The sequence below is a fragment of the Mobula hypostoma genome, chromosome 9 (assembly GCF_963921235.1).
Source record: "Mobula hypostoma chromosome 9, sMobHyp1.1, whole genome shotgun sequence".
In the NCBI taxonomy this organism is placed as follows: Eukaryota; Metazoa; Chordata; class Chondrichthyes; order Myliobatiformes; family Myliobatidae; genus Mobula; species Mobula hypostoma.
Genome location: NC_086105.1, coordinates 7351178 through 7378073, shown reverse-complemented (window position 1 = coordinate 7378073; position 26896 = coordinate 7351178). Strand labels below are relative to the sequence as shown.

The window sequence follows — 26896 nt, the reverse complement described above, 5'->3', positions numbered from 1 at the left end:
AATCGGGACTATCGTGACGAGTAATTACAAAAAAAATCAAACCTATTTAAAAATAATTTCTTTATTTAATTACAGCGCATCTGCTTCCTTAGGCGTCTGTGAGGATTCGGCGTGACATGTAAGACTGTGACAAGCTTATACAGGATGTGCAGTGGAGAGTATATTGACTGGTTGCATCACAGCCAGGTCTGGAAACACCAGGGCCTTTGAACGGAAAATCATACAAAAGGTAGTGGATTCGGCCCAGTACATCGCGGGTGAAATCACTGAGCACATCTACATGAAACGCTGTCGTAGGAAAGCAGCATCCATCATCAGAGATCCTCACCATCCAGGATGCCTCTCAGCTCGCTGCTGCCATCATGTAGAAGGTACAGGAGCCTCTGAAAACCTACGCTCTGTCCGCCAGAGAAAGCAGGATCTCCCAGTGGCCACACATTTTAATTCCACATCCCATTCCCATTCTGACATGTCTATCCACGGCCTCCTCTACTGTAAAGATGAAGCCACACTCAGGTTGGAGGAACAACACCTTATATTCCGTCTGGGTAGCTTCCAACCTGATGGCATGAACATTGACTCTTCTAACTTCCGCTAATGCCCCACCTCCCCCTCGTATCCCATCCGTTATTTATTTTCATACACACATTCTCTCTCTCTCTCTCTCCTTTTACTCCCTCTGTCCCTCTGACTATACCCCTTGCCCATCCTCTGGGTTCTCCCCCCCCCCCGTCTTTCTTCCCGGACCTCCTGTCTCATGATCCTCTCATATCCCTTTTGCCAATCACCTGTCCAGCTCTTGGCTCCATCCCATCCCCTCCTGTCTTCTCCTATCATTTTGGATCTCCCCCTCCCCCTCCCCCTTCCACTTTCAAATCTCTTACTAGCTCTTTCTTCAGTTAGTCCTGACGAAGGGTCTCGGCCCGAAACGTGGACTGTACCTCTTCCTAGAGATGCTGCCTGGCCTGCTGCGTTCACCAGCAACTTTGATGTGTGTTGTCAGGACTCGCACCACCGGAATCAAGAACAGTTAATACCTTCAACCATCAGGCTCGTGAATGAGAGGGATAACCACACATTCACTAGTCCCATCATTGAAATGTTCCTACAACCAATGATCTCACTTTAAGGACTCATATCTTATGTTCTCAATATTTATTGCCATTTATTTATATTTGCATTTGCACAATTTGTTGTCTTAGGCACTCTGGTTGATCTTTCATTGATCCTCATCAAGTTACTATTCAACAGATTTGCTGAGTATGCCCACAGGAAAATGAATTTCAGTGTTATATCTGGTGATATATATCTACTTTGGTAACGAAATTTACTTTGAACTTTGAAACAATTTTCATCAACAATTTTAGAGCATACATTAGTAGTCCAACTGTTGACTTCTTTGCTTTTTCACCTTTCACTGAGATGATGGGTTTGGTGCAGTGATATCAGTTTCTCAACATCAGGCTGAATGTCACTCAGATCGCCACATTCAGTAATTTACCGTATGTTCCGTTGCGTTGAAAGAAGTTGGGTAACTGTACTGAAATCGCACTCCACTAAAGATGTTGGAAAGGCAATAAAGAACATCTTAACTTTTATTCCACAGTGCAGGGTAGGGCTTGGATTGATTTTGGCAATCAGGTCTTGATACGATTTCTTTTAACCTCAGCTTCAACTCAAAAACATTTTGTAGCGAGATTAGTTCTTCCTCCATCCTTCCTGTCAACTGGAATGGAATGAATTTATTACCCATTCTGGAATCTGGATAGAGAGAGGATCCTAAAATCTCTCTGATATGTCTTCGTGCAGCTCATTGAGATGGGCACAGTATTCTTGAAGATCATCTTGAAGATTTCTTTCTCTTCCAACTCAGAGAGGCCCAGAAGTTGGAAAAGGTCACAACGGCCAATGTTGCAGTTAAATAGGATTAACTTGGACAGAAACATGGAGACGCCGGATTTGACTTTGATAAGATTCACATAATTTTCTTCCAATTGAAGAATGATTTCATTAAACTTGGCAAATAATTATAACAAATAAGCAATGTCATGCTTAATATTCTTGAGCTGATTACTGAATGAAGCATTCCAGTCTTCAGGAAGTGTTACCACAGTTTCTAAAAACACATTCAAGCATTTCAGGCAGTTTCCTTTTGAGAGACATCTGACTTATGTGTGCAACAGTAAACATTCTAATTCATCATTTTCAAGACAAAGCTCTCAAAATAGTCAAAAAAATGAGAGCATCGGGCTTGATTATATTTGCCGTTGTGATAACAGTATTTAATAATTTGTGCAGCTGATCACTTGGGTATTTTTGTGACAAGATGTTGTCTGTGTGGCATGGTCGCATAGTGGTTAGCAAAACACCTGGGTTCAATTCCTGCCGCTGCCTGTAAGTAATTTGTACATTCTCCCCATGACCACATGGGTTTCCATCCACAGTCCAAAGATGTACCAGTAGGCAGGTTAATTGGGTGAACAGTTTTAACTTCCTCAGCATAAACATCACCGAAGATCTCATGTGTTCTGTACACACCAGCTGTGTGGTGAAAAAGGCACAACAGCGCCTCTTTCACCTCAGAAGGTTGTAGAAGTTTGGTATGGGCCCCCAAATCCTAAGAACTTTCTACAGGGGCACAATTGAGAACATCCTGACTGGCTGCATTACTGCCTGGTATGGAAACTGTACTTCTCTCAGTCCCAAGACGCTGCAGAGAGTGGTGCGGACAGCCCAGCACATCTGTACATGTGAACTTCCCACTATTCAGGGCACTTACAAAGACAGGTGTGTAAAAAGGGCCCGAAGGATCAATTGAGGACCTGAGTCACCCCAACCACAAACTGTTCCAGCTGCTACCATCCGGGAAACAGTACCGCATCATAAAAGCCAGGACCAACAGACTCTGGTATAGCTTCTTCCACCAGGCCGTCAGACTGCTTAATTCATGCTGATACAATTGTATTTCTATGTTCTATTGACTACCCTGCTGTACATACTATTTATTATAGACAGAGATGTAAGGTAAAGATTTTTACTCCTCATGTATATGAAGGATGCAAGTAATAAAGTCAATTCCATTCATTGTAAATTGGCTTGTGGTTAGGCTATGGTTAAATCAGGGGGCGTGGCTTGAAGGGTCGGAAGGGCCAATTCTGCACTGTCAATAAATAGAATAATACAATAAATAAAATAATACAGTGAAGGACAAATAAATCGGGTACAGATTTTATTTTACAAAGAAACTAATAACCCTACAGTGGCATCCCAGTATTGATAGTATCCCATGTTGCACAAGCAAGAATATTCATGAGTGGAAGGTCTTTCTCTTTGAAAGATTGCTCAACAATCTGAAATATTGATGCCTCCTTCGTATCTGTTTCTAGTCCCCTAAAAAATAAATCCTGAACCATGCTTTCATCTTTAATGAAGCAAACATAGTCAAGAAGCAAAGATTCATTGCCTGGCAAAGCTGACACATCCAACAGCAGAGCAAATTATGTTGTCCTAAGTATGATGCACAATGTGTCTTCCACATTCTCAGACATTTCATCCATTTATCTTTGAACAGTTATTACTGAGCAGCATCGCTTTAATTGTTCAGGAAAGGGAGTAGAGATACCCCAGGAAATTATAGACCAGTGAGTCTGACTTCAGTGTTGGGCAAATTGTTGGAGAAGATCCTGAGAGGCAGGATTTATGAACATTTGGAGAGGCATAATATGATTAGGAATAGTCAGCATGGCTTTGTCAAGGGCAGGTCGTGCCTTATGAGCCTGATTGAATTCTTTGAAGATGTAACAAAACACATTGATGAAGGTAGAGCAGTGGATGTAGTGTATATGGATTTCAGTAAGGCCTTTGATAAGGTTCCCCATGCAAGGCTCCTTCAGAAAGCAAGAAGGCCTGGAATCCAAGGAGACCTTGCTTTGTGGATCCAGAGTTGGCTTGCCAACAGAAGGCAAAGGGTGGTTGTAGATGGTTCGTATTCTGCATGGAAGTCAGTGACCAGGGGTGTTCTGCAGGATCTGTTCTGAACCCTGCCTCTTTGTGATTTTTATAAATGATCTGGATGAAGATGTAGAAGGATAGGTTAGTAAGTTTGCTGATGACACGAAGGTTGGGGGTGTTGTGGATAGTCTGGAGGACTGTCAGAGGTTACAGCGCAACATCAGTAGGATGCCGAACTGGGCTGAGAAGTGGCAGATGGACTGCAACCCTGTTGTGTGAAGTGGTTCATTTTGGTAGGTGCAATTTGAAGACAGAATATAATAATGGAAGACTCTTGGCAGTGTGGAGGTTCTGAGAGATCTTGGGCTCCGTGTCAATAGGACACTCAAAGTTGCTGCACAGGTTGGCAGTGTTGTTAAGAAGGCGTACGGTGTGTTGGCCTTCATCAGCTGTGGTATTGAGTTCAAGAGCCGTGAGGTAATGTTACAGCTTGGTCAGACCCCACTTGGAGTATTGTGTTCATTTCTGGTCACCTCACTACAGGTAGATGTGGATACTATAGAGAGAGTGCAGAGGAGATTTACAAGGATATTGCCTGGATTGTAAGGCATACCTTATGAGATTAGGTTGAGTGAACTTCCTTGGAGTGACAGAGGATGAGAGGTGACCTGATAGAGGTGTATAAAATGATGAGGGGCACTGATCGTGTGGATAGCCAGAGGCTTTTTTGCAGGGCTAAAATTGCGAACATGAGGGGGCATAGTTTTAAGGTGCTTGGAAATAGGTACCAAGGGGATGTCAGGGGTAAGTTTTTCACACAGAGGGTGGTGGGTGTGTGGAATGCACTGCTGACGGTGGCGGTGGAAGCGGATACAGTAGGGTTGTTTAAGAGCCTCTTAGATAGGTACATGGAGCTTAGAAAAATAGAGGGTTATGTGCTAGGGAAATTCTAGGCAGTTTCTGGAGTAGGTTACTGGGCTGTTGGGCCTGTAATGTGCTGTAAGTTTCTATGTTCAATCATCTATTGTTTAAATCCAATCTCATGCATTGTGATCAGTAAAGGGGAAAGTTATGACATCATTATAGCTCAGCCAAAACTTGCCTCTTTCCCTGAAGGTACATGAAGAGGGAAGCAATATCTCAGTTGGGCTGTGGCCTACAGAAGTGCAGTCAGTAGTATTTGAAAGCACAGATTCTGAACTTTACCCCATTGAACACCATACCCTAACTCACAAGATTTGCATCACTGTGTGATTTGAGTATGGAAACCATACTAGCAAATATTGTACTACAGAAAGGAATGGCAATCATGTGTGGACTGGGCCCAGAAATGACAAGATTTCTTCAGTCCAGATTTCACATAATATACCAAATACAGGAGTATCAAATTGTTTTTCAACAATGACATACTTCAAGCGAAGTCTAAGAGAATGGTGGGTTAGCAAGAGATGTAATTAAGTGATCATTGTAATTGATCGTGAGTGTAAACAAAAGCATTTTAAAATTTATTAAGTGTTCTTTCCTGGTTCAACTCAGGATCTTCACTTACATACTCACAAACAATGGAGACGACATATGCTCAAGGCCACAAGAAAATACTTACAATGAACACAAATGCAATATAGAAAGAAAAAAAAACATGTATACAGTAGTAGCAGTACAGAAATCAAAATAATACACATCATTCACTAAGCAAGGCGATTGCCGGGGATTGGGGGGGGGGGGCACAGATTTGCCAATCTCACATGCAAAGCTTTCTCTCTCTAACTCTTGACTCCTGCTGTACTGTTCTCTATCTTAGCTAAAGTTGTGATCCAACCCAAGACAAAACTCTCTTCCCCACTGCACAAAGAGAGTGACCCTTTCACTTTGTCTTACAGATTTCCATTTCATTTGAGCTTATACCAAGAAAGAAGAGGAATGACATTTAAATTTTTGCTTATTGTGAGGTATTGAGGATCAAATTGTTATAATAAGAAATTCATTCATTTCTTAAATTAAGCCTGCAATCCTTCAGATGGCTCTCCCTGGATTAAAGAATGAAGCCTGTTGACATGTACATCATCTACATCATTAGAATTCACCGATTCAGAATCAGGTTTAATATCATAACACATCATGAAATACGTTGTTTTGCGGCAGCAATGCATTGCAATATGAAAAAAACTAAATGACAATAAATAGTTAATTTTTAAAATTAACTATTTCATTTTAAGTAGTGCAAAATGAAAACAAAAAAGTGACGTAGTGTATGTGACATATTGTCCATTCAGAAATTTAACAGCAGTGGGGAAGAAACTGTTCCTGAATTTTTGAGTGAATTCAAACTCCTGTAACCCTCTCTCTGATGGTAGCAATGAGAAGAAGGTGTGTCCTGAATGATGGGGATCCACAATGATGGATACTGCTTTTATGAGGCATCACTTTTTGAAGATGTCCTCAGTGGAGGGGAGTCTATGCCCACAGTGGCACTGGCTGATGTTACAACTTGCTACAGCTTTTTCTGATCCTGTGCAGTGCCCTCTCCACACCAGTTTGTGCTGCAAACTAGTTACAGTGCTCTCCACATTACATCTACAGAAATTTGCAAGTATCTTTGGTGACATATTGAACCTCCACCAAATCCGAACGACATATAGCTACTGTTGGGCCTTCTTTGTAATTGCATCAATATGTTAGGCCCAAGATAGATCAATAGAGATGTTGACATCCAGGAATTTGAAACTGCTCATCCTTTCCACTGCTGATCCCTCGATGAGGACTGGTGTGTGTTCCCTCGACTTCCCCTCAAGTTTACCATCAACTCCTTGGTCTCACTGACGTCGAGTGCAAGGTTGCATTTGTGACACCACTCAACCAGCTGATCTACCTCACTCCTCCACTCCTCGTATTATTTGAAATTCTGCCAACAATTGTGTCATTGGCAAATTTATAGGTGGTGTCTGAGCTGTGCCCAGCCACACACTTGTGGGTGTAGAGAGAGTAGAGCAATGGGGTAAGCACACAGTCTTGAAGTGCTGTTAGTTACCAGAGAGATGTTATTTTCAATCCACCAAGTCTGTGCTCTTCTGATAAGTTGAAGATCCAGTTGTAGAGGGAGGTAAAGAGACACACATAAAAATTGCTGGTGAATGCAGCAGGCCGGGCAGCATCTATAGGAAGAGGTACAGTCGACGTTTTGGGCCAAGACCCTTTGTCAGGGCTAACCGAAAGAAGAGATAGTAAGAGATTAAGAGGTAAAGAGACCCAGGTTTTGGAATTTGTTGATTGCTACTGAGGATATCTGTACTGAACTGTAGTCAGTAAACAGCAGTCTGATGTAGGTATTGCTATCGTCCATGTGATCCATAGCTTAGTGGAGAGTCAGTGAGATTGCATCTGCTGTAGGCCTATTGTGGTGACAGGCAAACTGCAGCAAGTCCAGGTCCTTGCTTAGGCAGGAGTTGATTCTGGCCATAAACCAACTTCTCAAAGCACTTCATTGGAGTAGATGTGGGTGTAACTGGGTGATAATCGCTGAAGCAGCTCACCCTGCTCTTCTTGGGCACTGGTATGATTATCGCCCTTCTGAAGCAGGTGGGAACCTGTGGCTGCAACTGTGAGATTGAATAAGACCTTCAATAGTCCTGTCAGTTAGTTAGCCCAGTTGCCATGCCCTGCTATGTACAGCATCAGAGCCTGATGCCTTGCGTGGGTTCACCCTCATGATAGATGTTCAGACATCGGCCTCCTAGAGAGATTACAAGATCACCAGATGAGGTAGGGATCCACATAGGTGTAGCTTTATTCCCCTTTTCAAAGTGAGCATAAAAGTCATTGAGCTCTTCTTGAAGTGAACCATCACAATCATTCAGGTTGTGACCTGCAAACTCCATCAGAACTGACATGCATCCAATTCAGTCTCTAACTTCAATTGAAATTGCCCAATATGTCCCCAAAATTTAGTTTTTCCCACGCCCAAACTGGAGCATTGAAATAAATACTTATTCTCAGAGATTGTTATTCAGCAAAAAAGTTTATTAATCGTACAATGCTAAATACATTGTTCATTTCTCATGATGCAGCTTATTTCACAGGGAACTTCAACAGCCATTAACACTTTGAATCTCCGATCAGCTGCCAAATACGTGAACAATGATTTGTTTAAAATTTTGGTTTTACTTAAAAACTAAAAGACTTTTGTAAACCAGGTAACTGTAGCATCAATTATAAAGTTTGTAAAAATCATTTTCGTGCTACAAAAATGTATTATATTGGCACTTTTGACATTTGACAACCTCAGACAAACATACGGGCATTCCATAAATCCAGCAATTTTGACAAACTACATCAGTACCTGAAATGCTAGAAAAAAATACCATGGCAATTTCTGTTACTATTATTTATCTGGAATATAAAATATACCGGGTTACGACAAGGATCAATGCAGGAAAAATAAACATGGAATGTCTGCAACTCGAAACAATTTACAACAAAATTAAGCATGGATGTGCCCAATCTGAGTTTATACTATTTTGTGTCCTATGTAAAAATAATTTTAGAACTATTTTACTACTTTTATACAATAACTATATGTAGAAAGAGATTATCATTTTATAATGCATGTTAGAACATTTTACAGTATTGTACAATACAAAAATAACCAAGAAACATTAGATGTTTTTATCATTTAGTGTATTTAATAGTTTGCTAATTGATAATTGTGGTATCTATCGTTTTACTTTGCAATTATTAAAATGGCACTGTGATACCTACTTTAAGTTTAACATGACAATCATCTAATCATGTCGGAAGTATACTAATTAACAGTTAGAGAAAACTGCAGTTTCATTTTCAGAACGTGATTGCAACCTATTCATTCAGAAGTAAGACGCGAAAGGAACTGCACGTAGAGGCAGCAGCTTCAACAGCAAAGAATTTAAACGAAGTCACTCCAAGGCACAAATGTCAAGTCTTAATGTCCTACAATAAATTCCTTTTAGATTTAAGGATAAACTGCATGATATCTTCAGCAATGTTACACTATTACCTGGTGAAAGTGCATGCTTATACTTGGATTTTCGTTGGCAAAATCTCAGTACAGATACATGTTGCATACCAGCATCAGTTTAGGCTAATGAAAAACACACTGATCACTATAGAAACTGCGGAAGTTAAGTTTAGTTAGGTTTGTCATTTGCCTGCAAAGAATACACAAAGTTCTGTAAGAAACACAAGAAAAGCCAGTATCAAAATTTTTAGATATTTGCATTTTGACAACATCCTAAGGAGAATTCAGTTGAATGTAATTAGCAAGGAGAAAGTAATGATCTATAAACTAAGTTCGGCTATAGAATGATAAAACAAAGGGGGTGCTTTTATGGAGTTCCTGCTCTACATGAATTCCCTTTAACTGATATAAACATGTTAGGCTCAAAACACAATTCCTATTATTTTTTCCTTATTTCATTGTCTATTAAGAATTGTTAATTTTCAGAGGAGAAATCTCAGTCCACATGTCTTTATATAACAAAGGTGCAACTAAACAAAATAGTACTTCCCAGGCTCACATTGGTAGGTCAGTACTATTATGTCTTGTTTTTCTTGCAGTTCCATCATCTCTTGGCAGTGCTTTCTGTAAATTTGACATAGCAGCAGTCTTTTCTACGTCTATCATGGTATACAATTCTGTTCGCCTCGTTGGAGTTTGTGGAAGTGGAGTAGTGGGTGTTTTTGGAGTCTGTGGGTTATCCGAATCACTACCACCTTCCAAGTCAACCTGGATGTAGTTCAGCTGCCTATGTTCGAGACTTGGTCGCCTTATATCAAAATTAAAAACACTTGGGGAGCAATCCAGTTGTCGTAAAAAATCAACCTTGTGTACATTAGGCTGAACAGTTACATTCTCTGTATTAACATAGTTGTGCATTTGATCAAGATTAGTGTGATAACCATTCTGCGATGGCGTCTTTGGTCCCAAACTATCTTCTTCATCCCTACTTAGTTTGCGTACTTCCCACACTGGAGGCAAAGAAGGCAAGTTTTCATAATTCAAGAGTGCAGTCCTCCTCTGAGCGGAGTTGTTGATATTCTGTACATCTGAACTAGTATTTGACATTAGTCTACTCCGTCTGCCACCAGAGGCAGTGGGAATTGAAAGGCCATTAATATTTTCATACACAAACTTGTTAGCAGAGGATGCTTCCTTCCGCTCATCACTGTCGTAACCAGTGTCCCAATCATTACAGTTATTGCTGCTGCCAGCATTTGTCTGCTCACTTCCAGAAGCCTCTTGTCTTTCCTTTTCCATCAACTGCATTTGCACGGGAGTTGGTCCCAAAACAAATTTTACCCCTTGGGGTTCAAATACAACTTGAGGGTTTCTCTCTTCCATTGAATTGCAATGATCTTCTGTATTTAAGCTAGCTTCACTATTTAAGGGTTGGAGTTCCAATGATGTTTGCACAGTCGATCTGTTTTTCAGTTCTTCATGTACACCAGAGGTATTAACATATGTGTGAACCTGTGAAAAAGCATTAAGCCATTATCAATGAACAGATACTGCTTGTTATTCAAGATAATAAAACTACTGCAACTGCAAAGCAATAACGGTTTTCTTTCACGGTGCTTTTAGTCATATATATTCTCAACACAAAGTACAAGAGATTACCTAGATTGCTTTCAGAAACTCTAAGTTAAAAGTTTCTGCTTTTAATTAGTATCAAGAGTTTGACCTGTCATTTTCCCCTTCAAATATAAGATAAAGAATCAGTATTGTTTTAAAATGCACTACCACCACCCAGGCCATGCTCTTTTCTTGCTGCTGCGATCTAGTAGAAGGTATAAGAGCCTCAAGACCCACACCACCAGGTTCAAGAACTGTTACAACCCCACAACCATCAGGCTTTAAGCAATGGGAATAACCACACTCTCTTGGCCATTCATTGAGATTCTCCCACCACCAATTATCTCACTTTAACTGTATCTTATATCTCAAGTTCTCGTCATTCATTGCCATTTACTTGCATTTGCACAGTTTGTTGTCTTCTGCACTCCAGTTGATCTTTCATTGATCCTGTTATAGTTACTATTCTATAGAATTGCTGAGTATGCCCACAGGAAAATTAATCTCCAGGTTGTATTAGGGTGACATTTATGTACTTCGATAAGGAAACTTACTTTGTACTTTATGCTGATTACAAAATTTAAAAAGTACTTCCTGGTTGCTATACCAAAAAAATTAAAGTTTTCTTTTGTAACTTAACTACAAAATTATTTTGGGATAAAATGTCAATCTTTTCCTTACTTGTTCCTCCGATACTATTAGAGGGTGTGTTGACTCTTCATCCACAGAGGGCAAACGTGCACTGCCTACAGAGGGATGTCGTGTTGAAGGATGAGAAGAGCCTTCTCCGAAAGACGGATACCTGGGATATCCATTTGGTAAACTTGGTTGAACAAAACCTGGAGCTGGAAGTAACAGAATATTGTAGAATCATTTGTTAACCTGACAAAATTACATCTTTACTAACAAAAAACTCTTATTACAATTTAAAATGGATCAGTAAATGTAAGATAAGATACAGGAGCAGAAGTAGGCCATTCGGCCCATCTGCCATTCAGTCAAGGACTGATCCAATTCTTCCAGTCATCCCCACTCCCCTGCCTTCACCCATACCCTCTGATTCCCTGGCTAATCAAGAACCTATCTATCTCTGCCTTAAATACGCTCAATGACTTGGTCTCCATAGCCGCTCGTGGCAAGAAATTCCACAGATTTACCTGACATCAGTGGTGGGGAAGATGCTGGAGTCAATTATAAAAGATGAAATAGCGGCACATTTGGATAGCAGTAACAGGATCGGTCCGAGTCAGCATGGATTTACGAAGGGGAAATCATGCTTGACTGATTTTCTGGAATGTTTTGAGGATGTAACTATGAAAATGGACAAGAGAGAGCCAGTGGATGTGGTGTACCTGGACTTTCAGAAAGCCTTTGATAAGGTCCCACATAGGAGATTAGTGAGCAAAATTGGAGCACGTGGTATTGGGGGTAGGGTACTGACATGGATAGAAAATTGGTTGGCAGACAGGAAACAAGGAGTAGGAATTAATGGGTCCCTTTCAGAATGGCAGGCAGTGACTAGTGGGGTACCGTAAGGCGTGGTGCTGGGACCACAGCTATTTACAATATACATTAATGATTTAGATGAAGGGATTAAAAGTAACATTAGCAAATTTGCAGATGACGCAAAGCTGGGTGGCAGTGTGCAATGTGAGGAGGATGTTATGAGAATGCAGGGTGACTTGGACAGGTTGGGTGAGTGGGAAGATGCAGTTTAATGTGGATAAATGTGAGGTTATCCACTTTGGTGGCAAGAACAGGAAGGCAGATTACTATCTGAATGGTGTCGTTAGGAAAAAGAAGTACAACGAGATCTAGGTGTCCTTGTTCATGAGTCACTGAAAGCAAGCATGCAGGTACAGCAGGCAGTGAAGAAAGCTAATGGCATGTTGGCCTTCATAACAAGGGGAGTTGAGTATAGGAACAAAGAGGTCCTTCTGCAGTTGTACAGGGCCCTGGTGAGACCACATCTGGAATATTGTGTGCAGTTTTGGTCTCCAAATTTGAGGATGGACATTCTTGCTACTGAGGGAGTGCAGCGTAGGTTCACGAGGTTAATTCTCGGGATGGCGGGACTGTCCTAAGTTGAAAGATTGGAGCAACTGGGCTTGTATACATTGGAATTTAGAAGGATGAGAGGAGATCTGATTGAAACATATAAGATTATTAAGCGATTGGACACGCTAGAGGCAGGAAACATGTTCCTGATGTTGGGGGAGTCCAGAACCAGAGGACACTGTTTAAGAATAAGGGGTAAGCCATTTAGAATGGAGTTGAGGAAAAAGTTTTTTCACCCAGAGAGTTGTGGATCTGTGGAATGCTCTGCCTCAGAAGGCAGTGGAGGCCAATTCTCTGGATGCTTTCAAGAAAGGGTTAGATAGAGCTCTTAAAGATAGTGGAGTCAAGGGATATGGGGAGAAGGCAGGAACGGGGTACTGATTGTGGATGGTCAGCCATGATCACAGTGAATGGCGATGCTGGCTCGAAGGGCCGTATGGCCTACTCCTGCAGCTATCGTCTATTTTCTCTGTCTAAAGTAATTTCTCCGCATCTCAGTTCTAAATGGACATCCTTCAATCCTGAAATCGTGCCCTCTTGTCCTAGAATCCTTTACCATGGGAAATAACTTTGCCATATCTAATCTCTTCAAGCTTTTCAACATTCAGAATGTTTCTATGAGATCCCCCCCCACATTCTCCTGAACTCCAGGGAATACAGCCCAAGAGCTGCAGACCTTCCTCATACGGTAACCCTTTCATTCCTGGAATCATTCTTGTGAATCTTCTCTGAACCCTTCCCAATGTCACTATATCCGTTCTAAAATAAGGAGCCCAAAACTGCACTCAATACTCCAAGTGTGGTCTCACAAGTGCCTTATAGAGCCTCAACATCACATCCCTGCTCTTACGAGGGGTGATTAATAAGTTTGTGGCCTAAGGTAGAAGGAGTCAATTTTAGAAAACCTAGCACATTTATTTTTCAACATAGTCCCCTCCTACATTTACACACTTAATCCCTTCTTTGTAAAGGTCAGCATTTTGGACCTCCAGAAAGTGGTCCACAGCAGGGGTAATTGATAAGTTCGTGGCCTAAGGTAGAAGGACATGAGTTATACGGCTCTCGTTACATGCACGTGCAGTTCAACTCTTTGAGTGATTATGCAGAAAGTTTGAAGTTAATAACTCATCTTCTTCTACCTTAGGCCACGAGCTTATCAATCACTCCTCGTATATTCTATACCTCAAGAAATGAATGCCAACATTGCATTCGCTTTCTTCACAACTGTCTCAACCTGGAGGTTAACCTTTAGGGTATCTTGCACAATGACTCCCAAGATCTGTACTTTGAATTCTCCCCCCATCGAAATAATAATCTTCCCGTTTATTTCTTCCACCAAAGTGCATGAACATACACTTTCCAACATTGTATTTCATTTGCCACTTCTTTGCCCACTTCCCGAAACTATCTAAGTCTTTCTGCACACTCTCTGTTTCCTCAACATTTCCTGCTCCTCCACCTATCTTTGTATCATCGGCAAATTTAGCTACAAATCCATTAATACCACAGTCCAAATCATTGACATACATTGTAAAAAGCAGCCGTCCCAACACTGACCCCTGTGGAACTCCACTGGTAACTGGCAGCCAGCCAGAATAGGATCCCTTTATTCCCACTCTGTTTTCTGCCGATCAGCCAATGCTCCACTCATGCTAGTAACTTCCCTGTAATTCCATGGGCTCTTATCTTGCTAAGCAGCCTCATGTGCAGCACCTTGACAAAAGCCTTCTGACAATCCAAGTACACCATGTCTACTGCATCTCCTTTGTCTACCCTGCTAGTAATTTCCTCAAAGAATTACAGCAGGTTTGTCAGGCAGGATTTTCCTTTCAGGAAACCATGCTGGCCTTGGCCCATCTTGTCATGTGCCTCCAAGTACACAGTAATCTCGTCCCTAACAATCGATTCCAACAACTTCCCAACCACTGATGTCAGGCTAACAGGTCTATAGTTTCCCTTCTGCTGCCTCCCACCCTTCTTAAATAGTGGAGTAACATTTGCAATTTTCCAGTCATCCAGTACAATGCCAGATTCTATCGATTCTTAAAAGATCATCATTAATGCCTCTGCAATCTCTCCAGCTACTTCCTTCAGAACCCGAGGGTACATTCTATCAGGTCCAGGAGATTTATCCACCCTCAGACCATTAAGGTTCCTGAGCACCTTCTCAGCTGTAATTTTCACTGCACAAACTTCACTTCCCTGACACGCCTGAATGTCCGGTATAAGGCAGCTATCTTCCACTGTGAAGACAGATGCAAAATATGCATTCAGTCCCTCTGCTATCTCTGCATCTCTCATTACATTATCTCCAGCGTCATTTTGTACTGGTCCTATATCTACCCTCACTCTCTTTTACCTTTATATACTTAAAAAAGCTTTTAGTATCTTCTTTGATATTAGTCGCCAGCTTCTTTTCATAATTCATCTTTTCCTTCCTAATGACCTTCTTAGCTTCCTTCTGCAAGTTTTTAAAAGTTTCCCATCCTCTATCTTCCCACTAGCTCTGGCTTCCTTGTATGCCCTCTCTTATGCTTTTACTTTGGCTCTGACTTCACTTGTCTGCCACAGTAGTATCCTCTTTCCCTTTGAAAATTTCTTCTATTTGGAATATATCTGTCTTGCACTTCCCTCATTTTTCGCAGAAACTCCAGCCATTGCTGCTCTGCTGCCTTTCCTGTAAATGTCCCTTTTCAGACAACTTCGACCAGTTCCCCTCTCATGCCATTGTAATTTCCTTTATTCCACTTAAATACTGACACATTGGATTTTATTTTTTCCCTCTCAGATTTCAATGTGAACTTGATCATATTGTGAGCACCGTTCCCTAAGGGTTCCTGAACCTTAAACTCTCTTATCACCTCCGGAACATTGCACAACACCCAATCCAGCACAGCCGATCCCTTAGTGGGCTCAACAAGCTGTTCTAAAAAGCCATCCCTTAGACATTCTACAAATTCTCTCTCAAGGTCCAGTACTGACCTAGTTTTTCCAATCCTTTTTCATGTTAAAATCCCCGACGATTATCATGACATTGCCTTTCTAACACGCCTTTTCCATCACCTGCTGTAATTTGTAATCCACATTCTGGCTGTTGTTTGGAGGCCTGTATATAACTGCAATTAGGGTTCTTTTACCCTTGCCATTTCTTAACTCAACCCATAGAGACTCTACACCTTCCAATCCTATGTCATCTCTTTCTAATGATTTAATATTATTTCTTATACACAGTGCCACATCACCCCCTCTGCCTACTAACCTATCTTTCTGATACACCATATATCCTTGGATGTTCAGCTCCCAATGGCAGCCATCCTTTAGCCAAGTTTCAGAGATGGCCACAATGTCATATACTGTATGCCAATCTGTAGCTGAATTTCAAGATCGTCCATTTTATTCCTTACGCTGCGTGCATTCAAATATAACACTTTCAGTCCAGTATTTGTTGCTTTCTGTTTTAACTGCACCACACCTCTATTGCCCTGTAACTCATGCCACTGGCTGTGGTTAAGCCTCATCTCTTTCCTGTTCTTTCTATAATCTCTGTTGCAGACTATCTTTGATTTGCGTGTGCATAAATATCTATGTGTGCAATAGAACACTTATATTGACATGATCCGCCACAACAAAATATAGTGTCATTTCAACAGATGAACCACAGAAAAGTGGAACCTTGTAAAAATGCAACACAGTTACCAATTTCTTCTGCTTAAATTAAATGAATGATTGGGACAATTTCCATGGAAACTCTCCAGCACTAACAGAAATTTGATTGTTTTAGGTTCACTTTATCAATCGTATCAATAGATTCAATTAAACATAAAGTGGTAAATTGAAGTTTCGTTATAATGTTTATTTGTATTTTAATCCTGATTTAGAATGGCTAATTAAACAAAATGCTAATTTTTGTATTTGATATCAGAATGTTGCAAAAGCAAACATTTGTCTTCCATGGTCAGGTTTATATTTAGATTCTTTTGCCTTCATTGAAAGTTGCATTAACTGATTCATTTTAGAACTCATGCACCAATCAGAATGCTGTATCTGTGCTATATGACCTTTCAATCTTGTGCCATGATATAGCCACAACAGAATGCATTTGTGAAGTATTTAATGGTGAAAGGCCAGGAAAATGGTATTCCAAGTGGATATAGGGACCATGTGTAAAAATCACCTAAAATAAAAATTGACAAGTGCTATAGAAAAACCCTTGACCTGCAATCTCCTCCTATATCTCTCAAACATTCATGAGGGTAAGACAGTATTTTTTCTATTCTTTTCTTTAATTTTTAAAATTTTTTTCTTTTGTACTGCTGCAGCCAATTATTCCCACTCCCCTTCTCCCAAATGCCTTCTCAAACTATCGCAATTAATGAAGCAGTCCCACAGAATTACTAGCATTCAGATCAAGAATGTGGATGCATCTATTCGTAATATTGAGAGACTTGGATTTGTCATTCCTCTGTATCTGTAACCCTTTGGAACAGTCAGAAACATTGGTGGAGTGTAATAATGTACCTGGCAGGTGGTTCATTCTGTCAGGATAATGTGTAGATTGTAGAGCAAGTAAAAAGATTTTGGCAGAGAACATGATGCAAATAAAATAAATAGGCTATTTTGCTTTGGATGATATCAAGATCAAAAGGGGAGTTATTAGGACACTACGGTGGTAGTGCAGTGGTTAGCATGAAGCTATTACAGCTCGGGGCATTGGAGTTCAGAGTTCAATTCCAACGTCACTTGTAAGAAGTCTGTACGTCCTCCCTGTGGAATTCGTGGGTTTTCTCCCCTCGCTCCAAGGACATATTACTGGTAGGTTAATTGGTCATTGTAATTAGGCTACAGTTGAATTGGGGATTGCTTGGGCAGTGCAGCTTGAAGGGTTGTAAAGGCCTACTCCGTACTTTATATCTAAATATTTACTACAGAATACCCTAACCTCCAGCCTTTTCTTTCAAGGACCGTATTGATTTGGCTAGTACATTTAATTTTCTTATCGAAAGGGTTTAGTGGATGTGATGGATTAGTCAATATAATAAAGGTTGCCAGGAAGACATGGTTAGACTCTCTTGTTGGAGATGAGTATTGCCTGGTACAAATGTTATTGAAGCCTTATTATGTTTTGCTTCTTCATTATCAGAGATGTTGCAAGCAGAACAACATAACAATCAACAAACATCCACACCTCTGGATGAGCAGGAATAACATTGATAACCAGCTGAATACAATTTGGACTACAAATGTGCCCGGAGGAAACCCGCCACCAAACATCCCAGATTTGAAAATTATCAAAAAATTACAATCCATCTTTCCTTGTACGAAACAACTTGGAGAATTTTGTCTAATTCTCAGATACATTTTGTTTTAAACTGAGGCTAAAGGAACAGTCACTTTTGCTTCAGTACTGGAGTTCAACTTTGATCAAAGTTGTATACAGGTTGAACAAGAAAACTAGCAGAAATGAAAGTGTGCATCTTTCCATAGGTTATTACTGACTCAAAGGAAAAGTAAACCAATGACAATGTCGTCTCCCAGGCCAACATCTTCAACACTGAAACTCTTAATTACACACATATTGCATCAGATGGCATGCCACATCAATCACGTGCCCGACACATCTCCCAAAATAAACATTCCGCTACGAGCTCTGTCAAGAGAAGAGATGACCAGCTGGACAGTAGAAAAGATGTAATGATATCCTAAAACCTCCCTGAACTGCTGTTTCAGAATCCCTGGCTCAGGACCAACTCAAAATGGAAAAGGAACATTCAGGATGTAGAGATCTCAGTTCTGTATCTCCTCATAAGACAATCTCACCAAGTAAGAAACTCAGCAGCTCCATGCAAAGAGCTGAGGGAGTGAACCACTTTACAACTACCCACCCATCTGCCTTGTCAGCCATCTCTTTAATGTTTAGATGTTTAGAAATACTTCAGAATGTTATACATTTTTGGGGATTTGAGATTTTCATTAAGTAGTTTGCCTTTTTTTTCAGTTTTTAAAGTTTTGCTACGTTGTGCCACAAATACTACAGGCACTGTAATTAAGGCCAGCTCTGACTTACTTGGACAATCATAAAGACAGCCCTTTCAGAACTGTAGCACCCCTATACTTCAGTTTGGATAAGGCTGGATAAATTTGCATTATGGGCCAAATTATGAGCTACTATGTATTTGACCATTAATTGTGAATTGAAGAGTGGTGGCACAAAACTAAATCACAACTATATTGTAGTAATTTAGTAAAAATGGAATGGAAATTTAGTAGCTTAAGCTGTCAGGGATCTTCCTAAGATTGCATTCTTGGCTTGTTGAATAATGTATTTTATCAGTTCAATTTTACCTCATCACCATGAAGAGAATTTCTGACATTGGGTATATTCGCTGTTATTACATGAAGTGTTATTGAAAGCAAACTCAGGGCAGCAGAATCCTTTTTTAACTTGGAGATTGCTTGTTTATCTTAACAAAGTGAATAAAACTTACTGGTAGGTGTCCGTGGAGTTCTTGGAATGTCTAATTCATTTTGCTGTTCACTTCTTTCTACAACTGGCTCTTCCACTACACTTATACTGTTACACTGCATGATATCTTGGAGCAAGTTGAAAATCTCTTCAGCTCGTGCACATTTGAATGCAAAAATTCCTGAAGAACAAGGAAAGAACTTTAGTAATTAGAGCACAACCAACAAGATTCTGTAAAGTCAGTGACAAATTAGTTAACTTACACAATATTACATACTTTTCATAATTTATACTTCTATTTACACCCTTATATTAATTGAACAGAATGCAAAGTTTTCTTATGTATTACAACATTCCCACTTCTTAGGGCTTTGATTCCATGCAGAGATATGGTCCAAGAGTTTGACTAACCCTCCAACATCTGATCCTAATGCCATGAGTTGCCAAGTCTTGACAATAAGTATTGACCGCCTAATATCCGCTGGGGTCCTTAATTAATGTATTTAATAATTAACACTAAATACACAACTGGAAATAAGGAGAAACAATAAAATGGCCTAAGAATGGAAAAAATACATCAATGGCTGGTATTAAGAGGGAATGTGAGAAAAGAAATGCTGTTCACACATACAAATAACTCTAAAGTTGTCCCAAAGAGCTTACAAACAGAATACACAGGCAGCAATACCAAGTCTCTTCAGTACTGAGTCTCTTTACTTTGAACAGCAGAGGGAGCTTGACTTACCACTACAAGTACAGATACTCAAGGAAGTCCACCATTCACAGCTTTTTGGTTTATTCTTCCATTGTAAGCATTAGATTAGAGTTAACATAGTTGTTAATTTAGGTACTGAATATTACAAGTTACTTTCTTTCTACATACCAACTACTGTTATACTGATACCACAGAATATCAATGAGTGTTTGAATTACTGATTGCTGTTAAACATACTGCATTGCTTGCTAAATGGAGAACCAAATGATGAAAACCAAACATTGAAGAATATGTCCGAAACTATAAATCGTTTCAAAACAAAGAAATAATATACAGTCGTACAAAGGTACAGCACAAAAAGAGGACCTTTGGCCCATCTAGTCTGTACTGAATCATTTAATTGTGGTGATGTTTTTGAAGCTGAAATATCTCACAACCAACAGCACAATTAAAAGCAAGTAAGCATAATGTTCGTGACATGGATTAAGGAGGAATATTAACCAGGGATCTGGCAGAACTCCCTCCTGTACATAGAATTTGTAATGAGCAGCCTGGAGTTCAATATACCCAAAGTAATGGCTTCACTAAGTGAACCTTCACCACTGCCCTAAAAAAATGTGCTTGGATTGTTGTTTAGATAAAGAATAATGACTGGATCACCTTAAGCATTTGTCCCACATATCTTGTCATACCATGAAAATTACTATAAACCTGAAGAACACTCTCACAATGTAATATATTGCCCAATCCAAACTACTAAGCATCTCCTGCATTTCTGCTTAAATAAAAGACTTTTAGTGTTTTATTTTGTTTTCAGGATAATGGTTTAGCTGATCACACAGTATTACAACTGGTCTCAACGTTCCTTTTATCCAGTGATCTCTGCTATTAAAGCATTACGGTAAAAGGAGCATAGTCACCTTATACATGTCTCCACCAATTTTTTTGCTACAACTTTGCCTTATCACAGATATTTTCTGCCATATCTAACCCCCCACCACCACCTTCCCAGCAACTTAAGAGCACTCATTTTAAACAATCTTCAGTGAAGTAAAGGTCCCCGTGCTGAGGGTGCAGCAAATGCCATATGGAGGGAGCAACTGAGTGAGGAGAGTGTAACAGGGCATGCGCCCTCCCCTCGTAGGATCTATTAGCCGACAAAAGCTTGGCTCAAGGGGTCAGCGGCTGGGAGGCTGTGGGCCAGCGGTCACTCCCCACGGAAGGACTGAATTTGAGCTGTGGCTCTCCTTGACGCTGACGGAAGATGTTTTTGAAAGTCAGAGACTTCTGTGATTATTGGTGTGGACTGTAGTTTTTATGGTCTCCTTCAGTTTTCTGTGTTTTTCTTTCTTGTTGCCATTTTCCGGGTGGGCGATATGTTAGTTTTTGTGCGAGGGAGGGGTTGGGGAATTGGGGTCTGATGTTCTTGCTGTTTTTCCACGTGGGCGATCTATTAGTTTTAGAACATAGAACACAGAAATCTACAGCACATTACAGACCCTTTGGCCTACAATGTTGTGCTGACCATGTAACCTACTCTAGAAACTGCCTAGAACTTCCCTACCACATAGCCCTCTATTTTTCTAAGCTCCATGCACCTATCTATATGTGTCTTAAAAGACCCTACTGTATTCACCTCTACCAGCATCGCTGGCAGTGCATTCCACACACCCACCACTCTCTGTGTGAAAACTTACCTCTGACATCCCCCTTGTACCTACTTCCAAGCACCTTAAACCTATGCCACAGCCAATTCAGTCCTGGAAAAAAGCCTCTGATCAATGCCTCTCATCATCTTATACACCTCTATCAGGTCACCTCTCATCCTCCGAGCTCCAAGGAGAAAAGGCCAAGTGAGTTTTGTGTGCAAGAGAGGGGGTTGGGGATTTGATGTTATTGTCGCTGTTATTTTTTGCACGGGAGAGGGTTGTGGGTTAGGGGTTTGATGTTCTGGCTGCTGTTTTCCAGGTGCATGATCTGATTAGCCAAATTTAAAACATGTCTTTTTACAGACAGATATATCACTACATCTATGATAAAGTCTCTCATGGCAGGCAGGACCTGAAGAACAAGTCATATAGGATCCATGGCGAGTTGGTAAATTGGATCCACAATTGGCTTGGTTATAGCAGACGGGGTAATGGTACAAGGGTGCTTGTCTAACAGAAGGTGTGTGACCAGTGCTTGTGCTCTTCCGCAAGGATTAATGCTGGAACCTCTGCTGTTTGTACTAGATATTAATGATATGGACAAAAACTTAGATGGGTCTGATTAGCTTGCAGATGACACATTAATTGGTGGAGTTGTGGATAACAAAACAGCAGGATAGATAGCAGTTAGAAATTTGGGCAGAGAACTGGCAGATGGAGTTTAATTTGGACAAATGTGAGCTGAAGTTTTTTGGGAGATCATACGCAAGAGGAAGGTATGGGGTAAATATGGAATGAATATACCCATAGGAGCACTCATGTGCAGGGGGATCTTGGGGTACAAGTGCAGACCTACCTGAAAATGATACACAAGAGGATAGGGTGGTAAAGAGGGCAGACAGCAGGCCTGTTATCATGGGTCAGGGATTTGAGTAGAAGAGTTGAGAAGCCACGTTACAGTTGTATATAACCTTGGTTAGGCCACATTTTGGGTATTGTGTGCAGTTTTGATTGCCACATTATAGGAAGCATTAGCTTTGGAGGGAGTGCAGAAGAGTTTCACCAAGATGCTCATTGGATTGAAGACTATGTGCTATAAACAGAGATTAAAATTCATAAAACAAACTAGCAAATATGCAAAATAGCAATAAAACACAAAACATCAGCAATAGAAAATAAACCCAGTTAGAAAAATAAATCTAGTGAGTGATAGAACTAATTATAAATCTACAACATAAGACATTATCAAAAGTGAATTATGTCTATAAATTATAATCAAATATGAATTGCGCATTTCAGAATTACTGTATACCGTACATAAGAATACTTCCATGGTATCCAACTGAAATCCACAAGATTCTTTTGCTTGCATGCTCTTGAGCATAGATTGCAGAAAATAAGGCAATTGTTCAAGATTCAATTAAATAAGTGACGATACCTTGTCCAGTTTGGCATCTCCGGCCACTTTCAAAAGAGAAGAGGTTTGAATCATAGCCATATCGACGCAAACAGAGGTAGGGCCATTTCACAGCATCTCTCTTCCGTGTGTGTAAAATCAGTTCTGTATCTGTAAGTTCCATTATACCAGAACCCAGTTCGTTACCATCATCATCCACATTAATCACCTAGAAAGGAAAATATAGAGAATTCTCAGTGATCTACAAATTAGGCACTCTGCATCAAGAGTATCAAAATAATCATCAGCATGAATTACATTTTCTAGAAACAAATTACATCTAGAAATTTGGAAACTCCACCTTAAGACCATAAGACATAGGAGCAAAATTAGGCCATTCAGCCCATCAAGTCTGCTCTGCCATTCTATCATGGCTGATCCTGGATCCCACTTAACCCCATACACCTGCCTTCTTGCCACATCCTTTGAAACCCTGACCGATCAGGGAACTATCAACTTCTGCCTTAAATATACCCACAGACTTGGCCTCCACTGCAGTCTGCGGCAGAACATTCCACAGATTTACTACTCTCTGGCTAGAAAAGTTCATCTTACCTCTGTTCTAAAAGGTTGCCCCTCAATTTTAAGGCTGCGCCCTCTACTTCTGAATACCCGCACCAGAGGAAACATCCTCTCCACATCTATCCTATCTAGTCCTTTCAATATTTGATAAGTTTCTATAAGATCCCCCCGGTTACTTCTCATCTGAATTCACAAAGGAGGACATTTGGAAAATTTGGGGACAGGAGTGGAATTCTAAAACATTTTATCATTACAAAGGAGACGGTACAAGATGTCACAGTGGTCCTTAAGGTGGATAAATCCCCAGGGCTGATTGGATGTATTCAGGCTGCTCTGGGAGATAAGGGTGTAGATTGCTGGGGTTCCAAAAAAATAAGTAAATATTTGCTGATTACAGAGGAGATGCCAGATGACCGGAAAATAGCAAATGTAATTTCCTTACTTAAAAAGGACAATTAGGATATGTCACTTAATTAGAGGCCTGTTATTGATAAAAATTCTAAGGATTAGTCTGCACTTGGGAAAGTCAGCATAGTTTTGTTAGGGGAGATACTTTCTGAAAGATTTGACTGACTTTTTTCAAAGTGGGAACGAATGGTTGTGATACAACCAATGAAGTTGTTGTGGTCTACATGGACTTGGGTAACATTCCGCAGAGGAGATTAGTCAAAAAGATTGAAGTTCATGGATTTATGGCAAGTTAGTAAGATGGGTCCAGAATTGAGAACAAAGACTGCAGATGACAGAATCTGGAACTAAAACTGAACACTGGAATAACTTCTCTGGTCAAGCAGTATATGTAAAAGCAAAAGTTACAAGTTGATTTTTCAGGTCAATACCCTGCATCGGGACTGAGAGGGAAGAGGAACGTTTGCCAGCATATGGCAGTATGGGGGTGAGATAGAGGTTGGTAGGGAAAAGGTGGAACAAATACAGAGGAAAAGATGCGCAGGTGGAATTCAATGGGATGTGGGATAGGACAGAAGCTATTAGGTGAATGGTGGAAGCAGATTGGGAAGGGGTGAACAGATAGAATTAAGTGTGGTGGGAGCAGGAGAGGTAAACAAAAGGAAAGAAAATTGGTGGACAAGGTAGTGTGTTTGGGATGGGAACGCTTGGTGAGGGTCATATCAAATTGAAAAACCTCAATGTTCATACCACTGGATTGTAAGCCTTGTTCATCTCTCCCAACCTCTTCCTCTCACCTGGTTCCATCTGCCCATTATCCCTTCCCAATTTCATTCCACCTGTTACCCTCCAGCCTCTATTCCACCCCTCCAGATACTGCTATATACTTGTTACCCTTCTCCTTCCCTCAGTCCTGATCTAGGGTTTGACCTAAAACATCAACTTACAGCTTTTACCTCCACAGTTGTTGCTTGACCCACCAAGTTCTTCCAGTGTTTTGTTTCTCATTCTAAATCCAAACATGGCCCATTAATAGGAGATAGAGTGTAATGGCAGAGGGTTACCTTTGCGATTTATTTATCTTATTTAGAGATACAGCGAGAACAGACCCTTCCAGCCCAATGAGTATCACTGCCCAGCGATCCACCTACTTAACCCCAACAGGACAATTTACGATGACCAATTAACCTACTAGACTCTCTCTCACGGTGATGTCTGAAAAGAGGATGCTGTCTAAGTTGCATGCCATCTTGGACAATGTCTCCCATCCACTACATAATGTACTGGGTGGGCACAGGAGTACATTCAGCCAGAGACTCATTCCACCAAGATGCAACACAGAGCGTCATAGGAAGTCATTCCTGCCTGTGGCCATCAAACTTTACAACTTCTCCCTTGGAGGGTCAGACACCCTGAGCCAATAGGCTGGTCCTGGATTTATTTCATAATTTACTGGCATAATTTACATATCACTATTTAACTATTTACGGTTTTATTACTATTTATTATTTATGGTGCAACTGTAACGAAAACCAATTTCCCCCAGGATCAATAAAGTATGACTATGACTATGACTACTAACCAGTTTGTTTTTGGACTGTGAGAGGAAACCAGTGACTGGTGATGTACCACAGGGAGCAGTGCTAGAAACTTTCCTGTTTGTAACTGACATCAATGATTTGGATATGAATGTAGGAGATACAACTAGTAGATTTGTAGATGACATGATGGCAGATGGAATTTAATCCTGATAAGTGTGAGGTGATGCACTTTGGGAGGACGGACTAATAAGGGCAAGGTATGGAATGCTATGGCCTAGGGAGTATGAGGAACACATGGGTGTCAGTGTACAAATCTGAAGATGGAAACAAAAGTAGACAGGGTGATGAAAGTGGCAAACAGGAAATTTGCTTGTATTAGACAGGGCCCAGTGTAGAAGAGCAGGAAGGTTATGGTTATTATAAAACATCAGTCAGACTACAGGAGTACATGCTACTATGTTTGTTCCCATACCATATCAAGGTAGTGACTACACTAAAGAGGAAATTCACCAAACTGTTGCTTAGTATGCAGCATCTTAGCTATGAGGATTTCTGGATAGGCTGGGCTTGTTCCCCTTGATGGAAGGACACCAAAATGAGACAATAAAGAACATTTTCCCTATAACTTCCGGGACATCTAGGCACGACTCGAGTAGCATCAGTACGCTTAATGGATATAATTAAATATTTCCGTTTCAGCCTGATACAGCTAAAAAGCACAACTGCTTCCAAGGTCAGTACAGTCAACAAAGATGTCTTAATGCATATAAATGAACTATCGCTGCTTAAAACCAACGGAAACAACACCAATTGTGGTCGGAAGCGGCCACAGAGGACACCTCGGAGGAAGCGCAGGTGTAGATCGGGGTTACAAGTATCTTTAAAGAAACAGGGTTTTAAACTCCCTGTACCGATTATCTTGCTGGCGAATGTGCAGTCTCTGGTGAACAAAATCGGTTATGTCAGAGCTAAGATGCTGAATCAGAGGGACATTAGGACCGCGTGTGTCAATTGTTTCATGGAATCCTGGTTAACCCCTTCCATACTAGATGCAACGATCCAGATCAATGGGTTTATTATACATTGTCAGGATAGATCTATAGAGTCTCTCAAAAGCAGAGGTGGAGGAGTATGCCTCATGACCAACTCTTCTTGGTGCACAAATATATCAGTGCTGTCCCAATTCTGCTCACCAGACCTGGAATATCTAGCAGTAAAGTGTCGTCCTTTTTTATCAACCACGGGAGTTCTCTGGGGTCACTTTGGTAGCAGTTTACATTCTACCTCAGGCCAATGTCAAGCAGACTTTAGATGATCTGAGCATTTGGATCAATAGGCACGAAACAGCGCACCCTAACGCCTTCACTGTTATTTTGGGCGATTTTAACCAGGCCAGTCTGAAAAAATCACCAAGCAACTACCATCAACAGATCACTTGCAATACCAGAGGAAACAACACACTGGACCATTGCTACACCACCATCAAGAACGCCTACCGTGCTACTCCTTGCCCTCACTTTGGGAAATCT

General features: G+C 40.6%; 1 protein-coding gene and 1 long non-coding RNA gene across 7 annotated transcripts in view; one reads left to right on the top strand and one right to left on the bottom strand.

The window, feature by feature from the left end:
- Positions 1-124: 124 nt before the first annotated feature.
- LOC134351485 (uncharacterized) lies at positions 125-19092 on the top strand. The gene is made up of 3 exons (XR_010019157.1): positions 125-371; positions 11284-11373; positions 17754-19092. It is a non-coding gene; the product is annotated as an uncharacterized LOC134351485 (long non-coding RNA).
- The window catches only part of frs2a (fibroblast growth factor receptor substrate 2a), a 119821-nt gene continuing 98754 nt past the window's right edge, over positions 5830-26896 (bottom strand). For 5 of the 6 annotated variants that reach the window (XM_063057691.1, XM_063057693.1, XM_063057692.1 and 2 more), the window contains exons 4-7: positions 22879-23065; positions 19099-19257; positions 11237-11400; positions 5835-10453 (exon numbers count right to left, since the gene is read on the bottom strand). In XM_063057691.1, the coding sequence (XP_062913761.1) occupies positions 9497-10453; positions 11237-11400; positions 19099-19257; positions 22879-23065 (1467 nt within the window). In that variant the 3' untranslated portion in view covers positions 5835-9496. Of the gene's footprint in view, positions 10454-11236; positions 11401-19098; positions 19258-22878; positions 23066-26896 lie in introns of all 6 variants that reach the window. The other variant, XM_063057696.1, reaches the window with a different exon arrangement.